This window comes from Echinops telfairi, unplaced genomic scaffold (genome assembly GCF_000313985.2).
Source record: "Echinops telfairi isolate 266 unplaced genomic scaffold, ASM31398v2 ScPeMD7_53;HRSCAF=182, whole genome shotgun sequence".
NCBI classification, from domain to species: domain Eukaryota; kingdom Metazoa; phylum Chordata; class Mammalia; order Afrosoricida; family Tenrecidae; genus Echinops; species Echinops telfairi.
Window position 1 is genome coordinate 18,552,344 of NW_022103951.1, and position 18,380 is coordinate 18,570,723.

An 18,380-nucleotide genomic window follows, 5' to 3' on the forward strand; every position below is an offset into this window, starting at 1 on the left:
CATGAAAATAATAACAATGTCTAATTTATCAAGGGGTTACGAGGGTGGGAGGGGAGGAGAGGGAGGGGAAAAAGATGAGCTGATACCAAGGGCTCAAGCGGAAAGAAAATGTTTTGGAAATGATGACGGCAACATATGTACAAATGTGCTTGATACAATGGATGGATGGGTTGTATAAGAGCTGCAAGGGCCCCCAATAAAATGATTTATCAAAAAAAATTTTTAATGTGTGTTTCACCTCAATTTTTTTAAATACAGTAACAATGCCAGGCACCATTAGAGAGAGTTCTGCAGGGAGGGCTTTCAAAGTGTCTGACGTGATTGCCGCACAAGGTTCAATCACATACACTGAAAACAAAGAGGTCCTCTCACTGGCTTCAGTAACCATCACAAAAGTCACCCTACCCTCTAGAGAAAAGGCAGCCTCAAGCCTTGGGCAGCACCCCACCCGGCTCAACTGACTCCTTTCAGTCAGGGAGCTCGGAGCACATGTGACCTTCCGGAGCCAGTCCTGTTGGGGTCTGCAGCCCTGGACTTCGCTAGAAGCCCGGCTCTGCCCACCACCTGGCACCACCCAGCTGGTGGGGAGTCTGGGTTAGCTCCTGGGGAGGGGATGACGTGGCTGCCACTCTAGCTGTACCGCTGACACGCTAGGGGGCTGAGCAAGCCCCTTCAGCTCTCATGTGCGGCTCTTCCTCACTTGGAAAATGGCATCTCCACTTCATAGGCTTTTTGTAATGATTACAAAGAAATGGAGGCTCTAAAGGGCAAGCACAGGGGACCATCCAGTACTGGCCAGCTCCCTTTCCCTCCCGTCAGCTGTATTGTGAAGAGTCAGCTGCTGTGCCCAGGACACAGGTCCTCCCACCGCTGCCCCTTCACTCACCTTCATGCCAAAGGTGAATATGGTAATGACGATTTTGAAGCCGAGGGCCAGGGCCAGCTGCCACATGGCGGTGTACACCCCAACCCCAGCCGGCCGGTCGGGCATGTCGTCCACAGGCCTGGTCATGTTGGGGTCGTTGATGTAGTCACACAGCTGGGAGGACTCCAGGGCGCCGCAGTCATTGAATAGCTCCGAGATGAGCTCGCTGGTGCTCTGGCGCGTGTAGGGATTGGGATAGGCGACGATCGCGGTGATGGCAGTCACCACGATGACCTCCAGCACCGGGTACTTCCCCAGCTTGGTGGTTTTGCGCCTCCGGCACCAGGCTATGTTACAACGGATGAAGAGGGTGCCCCACAAGCCCCCGAAGACCCCCAGCAAGATGAAGGGGAAGAGTTCGGCCATGTACCAGGGGGTGTGATATTCCACGTAGAAGAGGACAAGGCGGCTGTTGCCGAAAGGGTTGATGGATCGCAGCGTGAAGGCTGCCACCAAGGCCGCAAAAAACGACCTCCACAAGGTCTTCAAGGGAAAGTAGTAACTGACCTGGAGGGACAGATGGACTGTTAGATTGCGCTCCGCTCAGGTGGATGATATCAGAAACCCACACAGCAATTCTACTCTCTCCCACAAAGTAACTCTGAGTTGGCAGCGAGGTTCTGATTTGTTTCTGAGTCCCCACAGGCAATGTTCTACATGCCACTTTGGGGACTAGAGAAAGGGGTCTTAAAAGCCCGTGAGCAGTCACCTAACTATTAGGATGTCTCGGTGTGAAGGAAAGACGAGTGATGGAATCCCTGAAGCTCCCCCTCTCACCTCCTCCAGGCTGAAAAGCACACCTCCAATTGGGGCACCAAAGGCTACAGAGACGCCGGCGGCGGCAGCGGCAGACAGCACCTACAAGGCAAAGTGGAAAAGCGAGTCCCTTCCTGCAAAGGACCAGGAGCGGGAAGGACGGGCCAGGGGGCTGCAGGTGGGAGCTAGGCTAACGCACCTCGCGTCTTTTGCCCTCGTTCTTGCTGTACTTGGAGAAAAGGCTGCTGAAGAAGTTGCCGCAGCAACAAGCCACGTGCACCAGGGGTCCTTCCTTGCCAAGGCTCAGGCCGGAAGACACGACCAGCACCAGGGTGACGGTCTTGATCAGCAGAGTCCATTTGCCTAGGTAGCCCCTGATAATGAAACCGCTCAAAATGGTCTTTATCTGAAGGAGAGAACGGGTGGGGGAGGAGGCAGGAATCAGCTGCTTCAGTGCCCAGGCTCAACAAAATATAATGACTTTCTGGAAAACACTTTTTTTAAAGCTTAGATGCACTGAATCGGGTGTGAAGGAAACAGCCAATCCAGCTATCGTCCAGTAATTCTGACTCTTGGTGCTTCTGAACATGATAAGAGTTTCAGAGGCTGATTCTTCAGAACACATCACCAGAACTTCCTTCTAAACCACCTCTGGGTGAGCTCAAACCTCTACATGGGGGGTTCTCAGGGTACCTAGTTACGGCTCCAGAAAAGGTTAGTCTTGATTTTTATTTTGCTATAGTTTTATATCATATTATATCAAGAGACTGTCATTACCTTATAATGTAACTTTATATTTTATTAACAGAAAGCTTTCAAACATCCAGCGGGAAGTAAATCGGAAGAATCCCTACTAAGACATCACAATACATGCTGAAGAAGAAATTGCAGAGGTCTCACTTCAGAAAAGACATTCTTTGGGATTGAACTTCTATTGAAAGATGTCCAATAGAAAGATATGGCAAGTAAAGGGAACAAAATGGGTCAAACAATGATTTTCATCTCACAAGTTATTGTGGAAATCTGTGAGGGAAAGGGTGAGTGTGTGTGTGTGTGCGTGCGCATGTGTGAGTATGTGTATTCTGAGCCCCCGAAATCAATGGCATGATTCCTATAAGAACATGTATAGCAAGGGTGCCTGGCTATAAGGCTTAATTCCAAGATCGTAAAGTCATCATACCTATAAGGACATGAGGTGGTCTTCTCACTATACTTGTTAGCCACCATCCTGTTGGCCCCAACTCATGGCAAGCCCATGTATGACAATGTTCTCTTGTGATCTATCAGGTTTTCATGGGCTAATTTTCAGAAGTCGGTTGGCAGCCCTTTTTTTCTAGTCTGTCTTCAGCTTGGAAGATCCTTTGAAACCTGGGTGGCCCTGGTGACATTTGAAATACCAGTGGTGCAGCTTTCGATAGCACAGCCACACCCAAGGCACCAGAGGACAACTGACAAAACAGGTGGGGGCTCTCATTTCACGGCCAGATATTTCTTTAGCCTTTAACTAATGGCAGACAAATGAGCGGTGGATAAACTAGTCTTTAACTAGTTAGTCAAATTGAACCCTGCGCTCTGGGGATCTCAGGTCCCTTTATTTAAAAGATGTTTTATTATGCCTGCCACAATCCTGACCTTTTTTTGTCACCTCAAATAGAATTATCTGCAATTTTTTGTCAGTTAGTTAATGGGGATGCAGACCCCAGGGTACAGTTGAAAAGCGTAATACCATTTAGAAAATTACAAACATCTAAATTACCCGAGTCTTTGCCAGCTGTGACATGTGGTGAATGGAACAATGTAATAGGTATTTTTGTAATTCTCTAAAATGATTTTATGAAATTGTCATGACCAAATTAGGGGTTGGGAAGGCAAATCCATTCCCAGTAGATGCAAAAACCCAATCCCTTGCTTTTAGTGGGATTAATAGAGGCCAGACCAGCAGGGCTTTGAGTAGATGTATCGCAGCAGATTTGTGACTCTGTGGTGTTAACTTTATAACCAGAATCTTCTCTGAGAAGCAGAAGAGGTGGAAGCTTGTTAATGGCTTGTAACATCAACTGAAAGAGCCACCTAAGAAAACATGATTCCGTCCATAGGTAGAAAAGACACCAACATTCAGTTCCGCTTCAAATCCCCAAGTCCAAGCAAATATAACTGCTCACTTCCAGATGTCCTTTCTCTTCCAGAAGCACTATGTAAACTGGGAACAAGCGGGACTTTAGCTTTTTCCAGGCATCATTACTTGGAGGGAGAAGGCCCCTTCAACTATCCCTCCTCCTCTCCTCTCAGGAAAGGATCTTAAAAATGGTCTGGCTTCTCCAGTACCTCTCTTCCCTCTGTGGAATTCTCTGCAGATCAAATCCATCACGTGTGACTGCAGAGTTGGAAGGAAAGAAGCGCACTAGTACTTAGCTTTGCGAGCTGCTAGGATCCCAGCTAGCGCTTTTATCTTCCATCTTTGCTGGGTAGCATTTGCCCTTAAGCTCCTGTGTCGGGGGCCAGATAACATAATGTAGCGAGATGCAAATGCCAGCTTTGCGTGACTCCCCACGTGATACTTCATGGGTCTGGGCATTGATCCTTTGATTTTAGGGACTGTGTTAGAGTCTTCTTTAGGTTTTGATGACAAATCCCTCTTCTACCTTAGCGCTGTCCTGATACTGTTTCATGTCAAAAATACCTATGCAAGTTTCCTTCGCTTTGTGCTTCCAGTCTACCCATCCAGGCAAGGGTTCCTTTATTTCTCAGCATGATCCTCCAACTCTCACACTATATGACTTCCAGCTTCTTAGGGGAAAAACATTGTGTCATGTCATGAATTTTGTTAATGTTTCTGTTACTATATGAATTCATTCATTTTACCTATGCAGCAAAACACCCCAAAAATGTACTGATGTAAAAGAAAAACAACTGTAGTCAATTCTCATTAGGTGTCTTAGTGATGGTCCAGAGACTTACCCAATATGGAACCAGCTTGTTCAACCTCCGCTGGGGAATGTTTGCCGCTTTATAGATAGAGGCACACGTCTGCGAATGACTCATGAATAATTTTAATGAATCGGTGAATTCAAGAATGTGGAACCCCCAGATTAGAAGAAGTAACTGTATTGATTTAGCTCATGATTCTGCGAGTTGGCAGTGAAGGCCGGAACCAGATGGGTGGGCGGTCCTTTCGGTGCGGGATGGCCTGGGCCGTTCTTGCCTAGACTTGTCACACACCTGGAGGTGATGAGTGATGCATGTGGTCCCATTGGCCAAAGTCTGCCATGAGCTTGAGCCCAGATCAGAGTTGGTGGGCCCCCCGGGGATGAGCACTAGGAGCGGGCAGCCCAGGGGCCACACTCACAGTGCCCAGCCTTGGAACACCGCAAAAAAAGCAACAGAACGATATGTAAGAGAGAGGGAGAGAATGAGAACTTCGAAAAGCTGTTTCTGACTATGCTGCTCCATCAAAGCTTTCTGGAAATCAGTTCAGTCCCTCCTAGCGTTCCACCCCGGAGACCATCCCAGGTTCAAAGTTGTGTTTCAGGTGGTGGCCTTGATGGGTAAGGCCCCCTTCCTTCCCCCTCAGTCACATGGAAGTACTGAAATCCAGTCATGAGGCTTTAAGGTACGCAGGGTGACATGCGCGGCATGGAGAATTTCATGGGTTTAAGGTTGCTGTAAGCTTGGCACGACAAGAGCAGAATCACCAGGAAACTTTACCCACCATCAACACCCCTCCCCTGGTCATCCGCCATATGGCATAGCACAGCCCCAGGGCCTCGTGCCCGATTTGCAAAGACAGCGCCTTTATCACCAGAAAAGCAGCAGAGCACAGTAGTTAAGACTCCAGTGCCTGCTGCCCCTCCACTGCGCTCAATGGCCAGCGTTCCACAATCGACTGGTGTGGATTTGGGTTGAAGTGTTCAAGGCTTAGAACTGGGCTTGGCGCCACACATGGCCAAAAGACATTCCGTCACACTCACCTCTGGTATCCCCGAGCCGCAAGCGTAGGGGGCAAACACCCGCACCAGGGAGACAGCCAAAAAGGCGAAGAGCAACGCCCACAGGATGTACATTAAGTAATTCAGAATGTAAGCGCTGGCACCCTACGGGACAGACACAGAACAAGAAGGAACCATGAGCCCGGCCCGTCAGGCCCAGCCCTGGATGGGCCTGGGCAGGTTCTGTCCCCTCCGGGAGAAACGAAAAGGCCCCTAGTGACTTTGTCAGCTGCTGCTATTGCTACGGACAACACACACAAACACAGGGCCGGTGTTTCACTAGGAGCTATTGACATAGTCCTTCCGCTGGGTGGGACGGAAATCGTGAATAATAGTGGGTTGGGATCGCCACTGGCCCACAGTCAATGAAAGGCGAGAGGCCGAAAAACCGGTCTCTACTGCCCGCTTGGTGGATGGGGCTTCTCTTCACTTTCCTGACGCCTCTATCCCACCCACCCAGCACCCACCCCACAAAGGGCTCAGTCACCGGGGAGAGCTCGTCCGAGATGCCCATTCTCAGGCCCCAGCCCCGACCTATGGAGGGAGGAACTCCGGAGGCGGGTCTGGCAAAATGGGTCTGAGGCACAAGCCCTCCAGGGGAGCATCTGAGGGGCACTCGTCGGAAAATTCCATCTCCTTCAGAAACACTCATTGGACCATTTGTCCCCAATTCTCTGCTGCGAGGGGGAGCGTGTTCTGGCCTGAGCCCACCGTTCTGTTTCGGAGGCCCTGGTCTGCGGAGGAGACCACATTTCTCTGGGTCTCAGCTTCCTGCCGCCATCTGGATGACTCAGTGAGGGGGAGGGCGGGGGCGGGGGGTAGGCGGGGATGTCACTGAAGAGTCCCCGGCCATATGTGTGAGCCTGTGAGAATGCGCCAGCCCAGTCTGAGAGGTGGTGCTGGCCTTTCCAAGCACCTATTCACACGCTCCGTGTGCAGAAATCAGGCCGAGGGATAACTGTCACCCACGTCAAAATGGAATTGGTTCTGTTTTGTTTTGTTTGCCCTCCTTGGTAGACTAACGTTAACTTGCTACCAGAAATTCTCTGAACCAAAGTCTCTATCTTAAAAGCGGCTGAAAAGACCGAGACGGCCATGTCGCCTCCAAACAGATCGCTAGGAGGAGCGCAGAAGGAAAACGCTACGGAGCCAGGCCAATCCCCATCAGCCCACTCCCACCCACCCAAGGAGGTCACTGATTTGGGGGCGTCAGAGAGAGCACTGGGAACATGTGAGCGGTCAAGATCCCTGTCTACTTGGGAAATTTGACGGAATTCATTTTCAAGGCCACTGAGAAAGTAGTTTCATAGAAGGGTAGAGGGCATCCCAAATGCCCTCAGCTGGGCAAAGTCAAGCGGGCCAAAGAGAGGGGCAAGGGGGCCGGGAGCTGTAGTCACAGTCACGTGGGTGCCAACAGCAGCGGCGGCAGCAGCAGTCCTCACAGGACCCGAGATGAATCCTGGCCACCTGTCCCACCCTCACCTGGGTTCCCAATGGCTCAGTGGCTGACAGTCACGATGGCAGCAGCTACATTTGGTTAGAAATGAAATCTTTTCCTGAGCTGTGCTTTTTAATGCTGCTTTGAAGCTTTATGCTTCATGAAGACAAGGCTCCCGTCAGTGGTGTCCCACCCTATATCCTCCATAGCTGAAACACTCGCAGCCCAGAAACAGCTGAGGGTCCTCTCTGCCCCGGCTGGCACTGACAGGGGACCCCATCAGTCACGATGAGCTACCACGCCACACTCACAAGGATGGAGCTATGAAACCACTGAGAGCGCTGGCAAGAGTGCAGAGCTCACAGAGTCCTTAGCCAGGACTGGTGGGAAGGTGAAGTGGGGCCACTGCGATGGAAAACGGAGGAAATCTACTTACCGCGTGCTTCAGCCATTCCACTCCTAGGTATACACCCATCCACGCAAACACCTGTCCATGGCTGTTCAAAGCAGCATTGTTCATAATAGCGAAAAAGTGGAAACCACCCAGATGCCCATCAACGGACAATAAACAAAATGTAAATAACTACTTGGCTATAAGACGGACTGGAGTCACAGAACCGCACGACCCCATGGGTGAGCCTTGAGAACACGATGCTCTATGAAAGCAGCCGGATGCAAAAAGTCCCACTGTCTCATTCCACTGACAGGAATTGTCCAGGGCAGACAAGTCCAGAGACTCAGCAGGTAGATGAGCGGGTGCCTGGGGCTTGGGGAAAAATGGGGAGTGACTATGAATGGGGGTGAGGATTTCCTTTGGGGGTGACGAAAATGTTCTAAAATTAGATCGTGGTTCAATCATATACTTTCAGCGGGTGAATTGTATGGTCTGTGAGTTATATCCCAGTAAGACTGCTATTAAAAAAATGCAAGGCAACTTGTCTCCACAATTAGAAGACATATCAACGATGTCCTCTTCCTTTCAACAAACTCCTTTCAGCCTTAAAGGTAAATGCAAACACCGGGCTTTCAAAACAAAGACATGTGCGCGTGAAACAGCGGGAACAAGTTTTCCAACAAGTTGGAGTGGTTGCATTAGACCCTGCATTCAGGACCTTGGGGATCGCAGCCCAATGTATAACCTCTATGCCGTCCGGGATCCTACACTCCACACATCTAGCACTGAACTAAACCATCAGCTGCCTCTCACTCCTTGCTCTTCCCATCCTAGGAAGGGGGAAAAAAGTCCCACTAGTATGAATCCGAGGATACTATGAGAGCAGAGAGTGGACGGTGAAAACACAGACACTCTGGAGCTGCCCAGCAGCAGGCCAAAGCACACGTGGCCTGGTGCTTCCCTGCTGCGAGCCCACCCAGACACCCACCTCTGACTGATTCACCAGTAGCTCTGACCATTTCTGCCACAGGGGACACTTGTCCCTGTCCTCAAAAGTGGTCTCATTGGAAGTCCAGCAACACTGCTCATGGCTGTACCAGAAGGCTGATAGGCAGACACCCTCCTTTAGATCCGTCATCCAGTCGACAGCAAGGTCAATGACGCCAGCCAAAGTGCCTGCAAGAAGGAGCACAGACCACTCAGAAAAACTGCCACGGGACGCCCTGGCCCACCTCGGGAGCACGGCATCCAGGGTAGTCAGGGTGCACTTACCTAGGGCACGTTGTGATTCATCTGCATGCAAGGCGCTTTACCATCCACAGTGAGGGCAAAGCAGCGGCCGCCCAGGGAGGGCCCCCAAAGGCCTCAAGTGGCTGAAGTTCAGGTTTAGAGAGAGATCTATAGGTCTCTTCTCAGAAACCAGTGCTTTGGGAACTCATCTTTTTCAGGCTCGGGAACTAGATTACATACACCAAGAGTGGCAGAACCCCTCCCCCTAGGGCCTCTGGGGCAGGATCTGACGATCACCTACATTAACATTGCTGCAGGGAAACACAAAGTGGAGGCCTCACAACTCCAGTGACTTCAGCTCATTGAAAGTTTTGACACCAAATAACAGCATAACTTGGCAAAGCGTGGGGTAAATTTTAGTAGAACTTTCTGGAATTTTTGGAACTGTGGATAAAGGCTTGTGGAGCTGCCACAAACTACCTTTAAATATAAGTAGAAATGGGATAAAATAGGATGCAGTTGGTAGCCATAGAAGGCTACCTTGGGTCTCTTTCCATAAGAATTGATTGCAGCCAGTCACTAAGGTAGGGGAGACCTTCAGGGTAATTTTCTACCAAGTGTTACTGGTCCTCATTACACTCTCTACCCATCACCCCCAAACTCACCCATACAGCCACAAGGGTTTCACTCCTTTCTCTTCCTGTCCAATCAGAAAAAGCTACTGAGCCCATGTCTCGGGTCCACCCCCCACCTCGTTCTACCAGGTCCTCTCCCTTCTGGATCTTCCCATCTCCCTCGCGGAAGGCGACTTCCTGACAGCATTTAAACCTGCTCTCATCCTGCCCCCGGGACAAGACTGGCAGCAGCAAGGCCGGCAGAGAAGGTTCTGGCAGAGTTCAAATTCCAAAGGATTCTGACATGTAATCTAAAGGGCCATAAGGCAATGGAGGCGGGAAGTGGAGTAAATCAAGAGAAACTCCGGGGTGGGGGTGGGGGTGGGGGGGGTAGGGATCAGGCCATGGCGATGGCCTGGAAGGAGAAGTAGGGACAAGCTCTCTCTGCTGGGCCCATGATAGTTTAGTGCCCCGTGTGATCACTACAGGAGCCCTGAGGGCATAGTGGTTATACAATGGGCCGCGATCCCCAAGGTCCCTAGTTCAAAATCACTAGCCACTGCTCAGGAGAAAGTTGGGACTTTCTACTCCCATAAACAGTCACTCATAGGGACTGTTCTACCCTGTCCTGCAGACTCCCTATGAGCCAGCATCAACTGGATGGCAGTGAGTTTAGAGTAATCGGTGTGACTAACGCCATCTGGTGGACTCAAAAGACAATAAACCGGGTGTCCATCATTTCCCTTCAGTGGCATTGACTACCCGGGACGAGGCTAACAAGTTTTGCAAGAAAAGACCACAACTAGAAGATGACATTTAAACAAAGACCTGAAGAAGGTGGGATGAGATGGGTCTGTCCTGAAGATATACAGGAACAAGTCTGCCCCCATCCCCCAACTGTCCCAGATACTGCCATGGCCTGCTCTGTCATTTCTGATCCTATGGCACCACCTGCTGTCTCGATTTGGGATTTTAAATCGGCATTGTGGGCCTCAGCTCTCTTTTGTGGTGCAACAGTGACACCCAGTGGTAGTTTTCTAGTAAACACCCTGCAGGAGATGCTTCTAGGTCTCCATTGCGGGTGTCAGAAAATAATTGCCAGGGTAGCACTGTGTGGGTGACAGGCCAGGCAGTGGGACCCCCGAGTTATTTCCCCGAGGAGGGGGGAAGTGAATGAGACATAGCTACCCACCTCTTTTATCAAGGTGCAACCAGGCCAAAAGAACATTTTGGGGAAATGAAAACCATCAGATGGCTTCCAGGGAACATTTTGTTTGGGGTGGAAAAAATGGGTAGAAAGAATAGTGGTGCTGCTTGTCCAACATGCTGAATGCAATTACTGCCACTGAAACCTATATTGAAGACATGGTTTAATGGTGACCTTTGTTATATACATCTTGGCACACAGAGCAAAACCCACTGTGCCCCCATTGGTTTGCAGTGCCATCCCATTCCTGCCTTCTCCCTATGGCTTTCTGAGACTGTAACTCTTTACAAGAGTAGAAAACCCGTCTTTCTTTCATCGAGTGGCTGGTGGTTTTCGAACCGTTGGCCTTGAGATTAGCAGCTTCACACATAACCACTATGCCACCAGGACTCCTGAGGTTAAAGGTCACAATCCAGATTTGTTCCTGAAAGTCCAGTCTGGTTCTGAAATAAACCTAAATAGCTAAGCTGAGCTGGTGAGTCTAGCAAGAATCCAGGTTTCTTCGTCTGCCCTATTTCTTTCTACTTCCTAGGAGCCAGAAGCAGCAATACGTAGAAGATTCTCTGTATCTATTCTAAATAAGGACCTCAAAATTCACAGCACACTCCCTACCACAACTACCTCCAATCAGTCAAGCAACATGGTGGGGGGTGGGTTATACTCGTCTCCTTGAGAGGTAGTCTTCCTCCCTTTTGACGACCATTATATACTAAGCCATTATATAGTCCACTGGGGAAGAAAGGACAGACTGGGAGATATTCACAGTGGCCACTAGCATCCCTACTGGCCCTTTATAACACCCCAAGCGGGACAGAGCCCTTCCCTGGCCATGAAGCTCCCCCGCCCCTAATATTATCTATGGACCCAACTCAGAAATCTCCATCCTCCGTAATCATAAAATGGACAGCCTTCTCATAGCACTTATTGGATTCTGCTGACTTATAATGAAGTCTCTAGTAGCTTCTCTAGCTGTAATTATGATGCTGTTACATTGAAGCATTTTTATTTAAGGGGATCTCTTTAGCATGCTTATAGGCTTTATCCTTAAGTGTCGACCTTCAGAGCCTCTTAAAAAGATCTAAGTTCAAGAAACAATCTGCATGAGAAACTCAGGTGATTTGACAAGAAAAGGGCCGTTTTCTCATCTTATAGTCATCCATTCATTCCAGAAATGATTGCGCATAAATGTGGCGCTGAGATTATAAACACAAGAGATGCACCAACCCAAAAACCAAACTCAAAGTCAGGAAGTCCATTTCCACTCATACCAGCCCTCCCGGGTCAGAGTCGAACTGCTCCCTCGGGTTTCCAAGGTTCAAAATCTTAACAGAAGCCAACTGCCTTGTCCTTCTCCCACAGAGCCGTGGGTGTCAACTGCCAGTTTGGCGGTGAGTCATCTAATGCCTAGCCCACAGTGTCACCAGGGCTTCTTCAAAGATGGAAAGTTTCTGAGAATGAGAATGATTCCCTGAGCCAACCTTGAATGCGGGGGGCGGGCGGTGGGTGGGGGGCAGCCATTGGGTCCATCCGGGCTCATAATGACCCGATAAGGTGCCCGAGGCCATCCATCTTCACAGGAGCAGAGAGCTCATTTCCCAATGGAGCAGCGATGACCTTGAACTACTGACCTTGTACACGGGTCTAATTCATTCTAGGAGTACTAATAAGAGCCGTTGGTGGCCTAAGACTGGCTATTCAAAATTCCCTACATTGTATTCTTCTACATAACCAAGGACTAGAGAATGTAAAATGTAGTGATTTCAATAAAACTCAATAGGGTATGAAAAACAAGAAGTAGGAGAAGAAGGGGGAGGGGGAGGAGGAGGAGAAATAATTGTGTTAGGTGAAGAGATCAAATAGTTCCATAATTACAGCTTTCCAGACAGCTAGATTTGCTGTGTCACAAGCCTGTCCTATGGATGAGATATTAAATAGATGTTCACGTGTTTGGCACCGGTGGTGTAGTGGCTACATGTCGGGGTGCAATCTGTGGGGTTGGCAGTTCAAAATCACCAGCAGCTCTGGAGAAAGACTGAGCTTTCTCCTCCTGTAAGCAGTTACCGTCTGGGAAACACACAGGGGTTGCTGAGTCAGCAGTGACTTGATGGCAGGGAGAGTTGGCGCTGAGCTATTTCAAGCAACAAACCCTTTGGATGAGGTTGAAGCAAAACACGCCGTCTTCAGAATTCCATCCCTGTCCGTTGGGGATCAGGGGATCGGCATACCCGCTGTGGCCATCGGAGCACTGCGTACCCGATGACGTACCTGCCAGCAAGCCAATAAGCAGCATCACCACCCATCCGGACCAGGCATCCAGCAAACTCTTGATGAACTCCCATATGGACTCCTTGCTTTTGCTGGTTATCTGAAAGCAAAGTAGACATAGCTGTTGGTCTGGACCAGGGGTCCTCAAACTTTTTAAACAGGGGGCCAGTTCACTGTTCCTCAGACCCATTTGAGGGCCGGAATATAGTTTAAAAAAAAAACTATGAACAAATTCCTATGCACACTGCACATATCTTATTTTGAAGTAAAAAACAAACAAACGGGGCAAAAACACCCGGTTGGCCGGATAAATGTCCTCGGTGGGCCGCATGTGGCCCGTGGGCGTTTTAGGACACCTGGTCTGGACACATCTCTTCCATGCGTGTGTGCTTCCCTGAAACCATTTCCCTTCTCTCCAGCCACATTTCTCTGCCCACAGCCAGACCTTCTTCCTCTATCTCTTCAGCTAACATCATGGCTTCCAGTTTCTCCCTTTGCAATACATCTTTGTTGTCAGCTATGGCCTTCGGGATAAAACACCCACTTGGCCCGATGGCCTAGTCCTCCCTCACGTAGCCCCATCATCCATGCCTCTAGTCTCTACTCCTCTCTTCTATGACCCTCAAAGTTCCAGTATCCTTCCCCAATGCACCATCTTCTATCATACCTCTGTGACTTAAACAGGACCATCATGCTTGCTGTGGAGAATCCTTGCCCCTTTCTCTGCCTCTCAAAGTCTTAAACACCCTTCAACCCCCAACTAACATGTCCCCTTCTACCTATGCCTCCTATGTGATCTCCAGCACTTGGTACATAACTGGATGGTGACCCATGAAAAGACAGTGACTGCACAGCGTCAGGTACTTGAATCTGTGCACACACACACACAATCTCATTTCATATTTGTGGTATAATGACCTCTATTTTTACAGATGAGAAAACAGCACCCAGAAATAGCGTCCCCAAATGTATCAAGATATAAGGGTCACGGGCAGGATTTGGCCCATGGTTTGTCTAGTTTCAGTGTTTCCTCATTGTCCTCCACACCACTTGTCCTCTTTATCCCCCGGCCGCCACCCAGAGGACGTGGTATTACACATCTCTCCGCCTTTCCCACTCTCCCTTCTCTGCGGTAAACCCAACCCAGCGCGTGGCACAGAAGTAGCCAGCAATCTCCCTCAAAGCATGCTGTTCAATGCAAACTGGAGGAGTCCCTTTCAACGCGTCTTCGATGAATACTACATACCTTTCGATGTCGGTCGGTGTCCCGGGACTTCTCCCGAAGCCAGTCGATGGTGTGGAAGTCCTCGTATGTCCCCACATCAGGGAACGGCTCGTCCAGAAAATCCATCAGGTTCCCAGAGGCACTCATGGCTCCACCATGGACCATCCTAGTCACACCTGGAAGGGCAAACGGGTGACCATCAAAAGCAGGAGGATATAGCCACATTGCCACAGCAGATGATCCATGGGCTCGAGCAGGTGTGACTGTTGGAATGGAATATAGCCATTTGGGAAAGAAACAAACAACCTCACATTCTACAAGCATAAATATCAGAGGGTTAGGATTGTGAATGAGGTTGGGTCATGCCACTCACAATGTATGCAACTGGGTAGCTGAATCAATCAGAGGTGAGCCACCCAGGAAGCAGCCCACATGGTTATTATCATGGATATTAAAAATCTATACCACAGAGAAGGAAAACGTTGCTAAGGCTTGAATGAGAAGCTAGCAGTCAAGGCAATCCACAGATGGCAATCTACACCAGGGAGCCCAGCACAGAGATGGGCAAGGTGAAGCTGGCAGCACACTGCTCTGGGATGGAGGAGCTCTGGATGGAGGTGCTCATTTTCAATTGTCCTTAAAATATAGTTGAAAGGCCACGTGTCTCAAGGTGGTGACATAATTGGGAAATGGAGATAGTGATGGTTACCCAACCTGATTGATGTAACTAATATCACTGATCTGCATTTGTGAAAAATGTTAAATTGTGAAATGTTTTGTGTTATACAGTGAACCCTCGTTGATCGCGGTTAATCGGTTCTAGACCCTACCGTGATAAATGAAATTCCGCGAAGTAGGATTCCTTATTTGTAAATCAAATATTTTCATAGTTAGAGCATAGAGGACATGAAAAAACACCCTTTAGTCACCATTACACTCGTATTACCCAATTTATTAAACGAAAAAGGGAAAATACAGTAAATCATTTTGGACGTTACAATTATCATTTATTATTCATTATATTATTTATGGCATCTAGTTTACAGTATTACATATTTCACATAGAGTATTATTATACATAGTTCTTACAAATACTGTAATCAATAGCCTATGAAATGACTTAAGGGATGTACTCTACAGGTGGGTCGCCGTCTTTTTCCTCTGAAGGAGCGGGTGTAGGCAGTGGGTGCTGTTACGCAAAAACCGCGATAGAGTGAAGCCGCGGAAGTCGAAGCGCGAAGTGGCGAGGGTTCACTGTATATATATTACTATAATTAAAAAAACTAAAATTTTTTAATCCAACTAATTTTTGGACTAAGGTTACTAAGTCCCTCCAACGGGCTAAGAATAGTTTGTTTGTTTCTTTTTAACTAAATGGTGCTAAGATAAGTGGCAATCCACATGCAAAAGAATGAAGGTCGACTCCTACCTCACACCAAACATGAAAATTAACTCAAAATAGACCAGTGATCTAAATGTAAGACAGGAAAGGAAACCTTTAGAAATTTAATCCTGACAGTGGATCCTTACATAGGACATGAAAATCCCAAGGAACAAAAGAAAAACAAGACAGATAAATTGAATGGCAACAAAATGCAACGACATGATCAAGAAAGTCAACAAAGCCTACAGACAGGGGAATCTATTTGGGAAGCGTATCTGATAAGGGTTTACATCCAGAGGTATGAAAGGAACTCCGACAACTCAGGAACAAAAAGGCAACCTCCTTTAAAAATGGGTAAAGAGCCTGAGTATTTCATATATCAAAGAAGGAATACAAATGCCCAAGTGCAGTTGAAAAGATGCACATCATTAGGCATTAAGGAAACGCAAAGCAAGACCACAGTGAGCTACCACCAGGAAGGCTGTTATAAACAAATAAGCAGTAAGTGCTGGCAAGGATGGATAAGAGTTGAACTCCCATCCGCAGCTGGTTGGATGGTCAAATAAAGTCATCCCTGGGGAAAACCCTGTGGGGGGGTTCCTGAAAAGTTAAAGAAAGACTTACCCTGTGAGGCCCAAATTCTACTGCTGAACAGATAAGTGATGCAGTGGTTATGTGTTGCCTGTGATCTGCCTGGTTGGCAGTTCAAAATCAGCAGCAGCTTCGCAGGAGAAAGACTGGGCTTCCTACTCCTGCAAACACTTACCGTCTCAGAAGCCCACAGGGGGGTTGTTAGGCGTTTGCACTGACTCGATGGCAGTGAGTTTGGTTTGGGTGACATATGAGTACACCCCAAAGGCTTGAAAGGACGCAGGTGTTCACTGCAACACTCTTCACAGACGCCAAGAGGTGGAAACAATGCTAGGGTCCCTCAATAGAGGAAGGGCTAAACAAACTGGGCCAGGCCTGTCCATACAAAGGAATGTCGCTCAGGCAGAGAGAAATGAATGTGACATGCTGCCACTTGAATGAAATAAGCCAGACTGACTTCCATCAAGTCAATTCCCCCTCCACCCGTGCCCCTCCCCCTCTTCACGTCCGACTCTCATGTAACTCCCCCCCCCAAAAAAAAACAACAGTGTCAAATCAGAAGTTATTCTTTTTGTGTGTGATAGTTTTATTAGGGGCTCATACGACTCTTATCACAATCCATACATGCATCAATTGTGTGAAGCACAATTGTACGTTCATTGCCCTCATCATTCTCAAAACATTTGCTCTCTGCTTGAGCCCCGGGCATCAGCTCCTCATTTTTTCCCCTCTCCCTCCCCGCTCCCCCCTCCATCAGGTGCCCTTGATAGCTCACGGATTATTATTTTGTCATATCTTGCCCTGTCTGACGTCTCCCTTCACCCACTTTTCTGTTGTCCGTCCCCTGGGAGGAGGTCACATGTAAATCTTTGTCATCGTAATGCTTATTTTGAAATAGGCATCACAGAGGCTAGTAAAACTGCAGATCATACTCCTGAGGAAACAAAGGTAAATGACTTGACCCATAGCCTCTACTAAAGTGAGGACTCAAAATATACCCACCTGAATGCCTCCTCATTGCTCAGTGCATGGAGACCATTTCTGCACATAGATAGCAACCCTGTGCACAACAGAATAAAACACTACCTGGTCCTATGCTAAAAAAAAAAGTCAATTCCAACCCACAAGAACCTTATAGGACAGGGCACTTCTATCTGTGGGTTGTGGAGATGGTAAATCTTTATGCGAGGAGAAAGCCTTGTCCTTCTCCCAAAGCCAAACACAAGAGAATAAATATTATAGGATCCCACATATATAAAATATCCAGAACAGGAAAATTCAGAGAGCAAAGTTATCTAGACAAACTATCTAGAGGCCCAAATATCTAGAAGAGGCAAATGCGGAGAGACCGCTGGGCTGAAGGGAGGAGGAGTTATGGCTTAAGGGGTACTGAGTTTCTGCTTGGGGGAATGGCAATGTTTGGGAACTAGAGCGTCACGAGGGCTGCACCACATGGCAAACTTAAAGTCACCAAATCATATACTGAAAAATAGTTAAAGGGGAAAATGCTTTAGTATATGTATTTCTACCACACGGGGTGTCCTCCTGCTCTCTCAGACCATTCCACCCCCACTCTTCGGCCCTGCCACCTAATCACAAAGGAACCCCTCCCCCAGTGAGCTAGCCCCCACAGCCCCATTAATCAAAAAGAGGGCTCATTGGAGATGCCGAACAATGCTGGGTAGCAGGACCCTAGCTCACCACTTGTAAGCCTCCAGTTAAGAGACAAAGAACCAAAGTCCTACAGTGACCCCAAACCGAAACCCCACCCACTGCTGCCACCAAGTTGACTGCAACTCACTGATCCGCCATAGCGCTCCCAGGCCGTAAATCTTTATGGGAGCAGATAAACTCATCTGTCTCCCAAGGAGCAGCTGGTGAGTCTGAACCACCGACTTCAAGGTAAGCAGTCCAGTTTACCCACCAGCGAGCGCCCCAGGGATCCTTTGGCCAAGGACAAGCAGCTGGACGAAGCATAAACTACGAGCCAGATGAGGGAAAGACCCTCTGTCTGAGGGTCCAAGAGCTGAAGGGCTCTTGGAACAGACACTCCTCTCATTGCTCTTCAGCATTTTTGTATCAGGAGGCCTTCACCGAGGCCTGTTGTAACCACGTTTCACCAAATTGCAAGGTTTCTATGGGCCACGTGGCAGGCTCACCTCACAAGCAACCTAGTGACTGAGCCATTGATTGGCTTTTCGTGCAGCTCAGCTGCTTTCACACGTCCAAAGGTCCGTGAGCCGTGCTAGCCCCACACACATGTACCAGGAAGGCATCACTGCCTATGTCAGTAACAAGCAAGAATAGACAGGAAGGAGTCAGCAAAGACTGGTACCCCTCTCTTATGATCTGTGAGACAGGAAAT

The 18,380-nt window shown here is 48.5% G+C and overlaps 1 protein-coding gene across 2 annotated transcripts in view; it reads right to left on the bottom strand.

The window, feature by feature from the left end:
- Window positions 1-18,380, bottom strand: part of CLCN4 (chloride voltage-gated channel 4) — a 62,714-nt gene that overhangs the window by 25,137 nt on the left and 19,197 nt on the right. For both annotated transcript variants that reach the window (XM_045290689.1, XM_004709978.2), the window contains exons 2-8: window positions 14,062-14,216; window positions 12,816-12,915; window positions 8,488-8,675; window positions 5,650-5,772; window positions 1,881-2,087; window positions 1,703-1,783; window positions 887-1,432 (exon numbers count right to left, since the gene is read on the bottom strand). In XM_045290689.1, coding sequence (XP_045146624.1) covers window positions 887-1,432; window positions 1,703-1,783; window positions 1,881-2,087; window positions 5,650-5,772; window positions 8,488-8,675; window positions 12,816-12,915; window positions 14,062-14,205 — 1,389 coding nt within the window. In that variant the 5' untranslated portion in view covers window positions 14,206-14,216. The remainder of the gene's footprint in view (window positions 1-886; window positions 1,433-1,702; window positions 1,784-1,880; window positions 2,088-5,649; window positions 5,773-8,487; window positions 8,676-12,815; window positions 12,916-14,061; window positions 14,217-18,380) is intronic.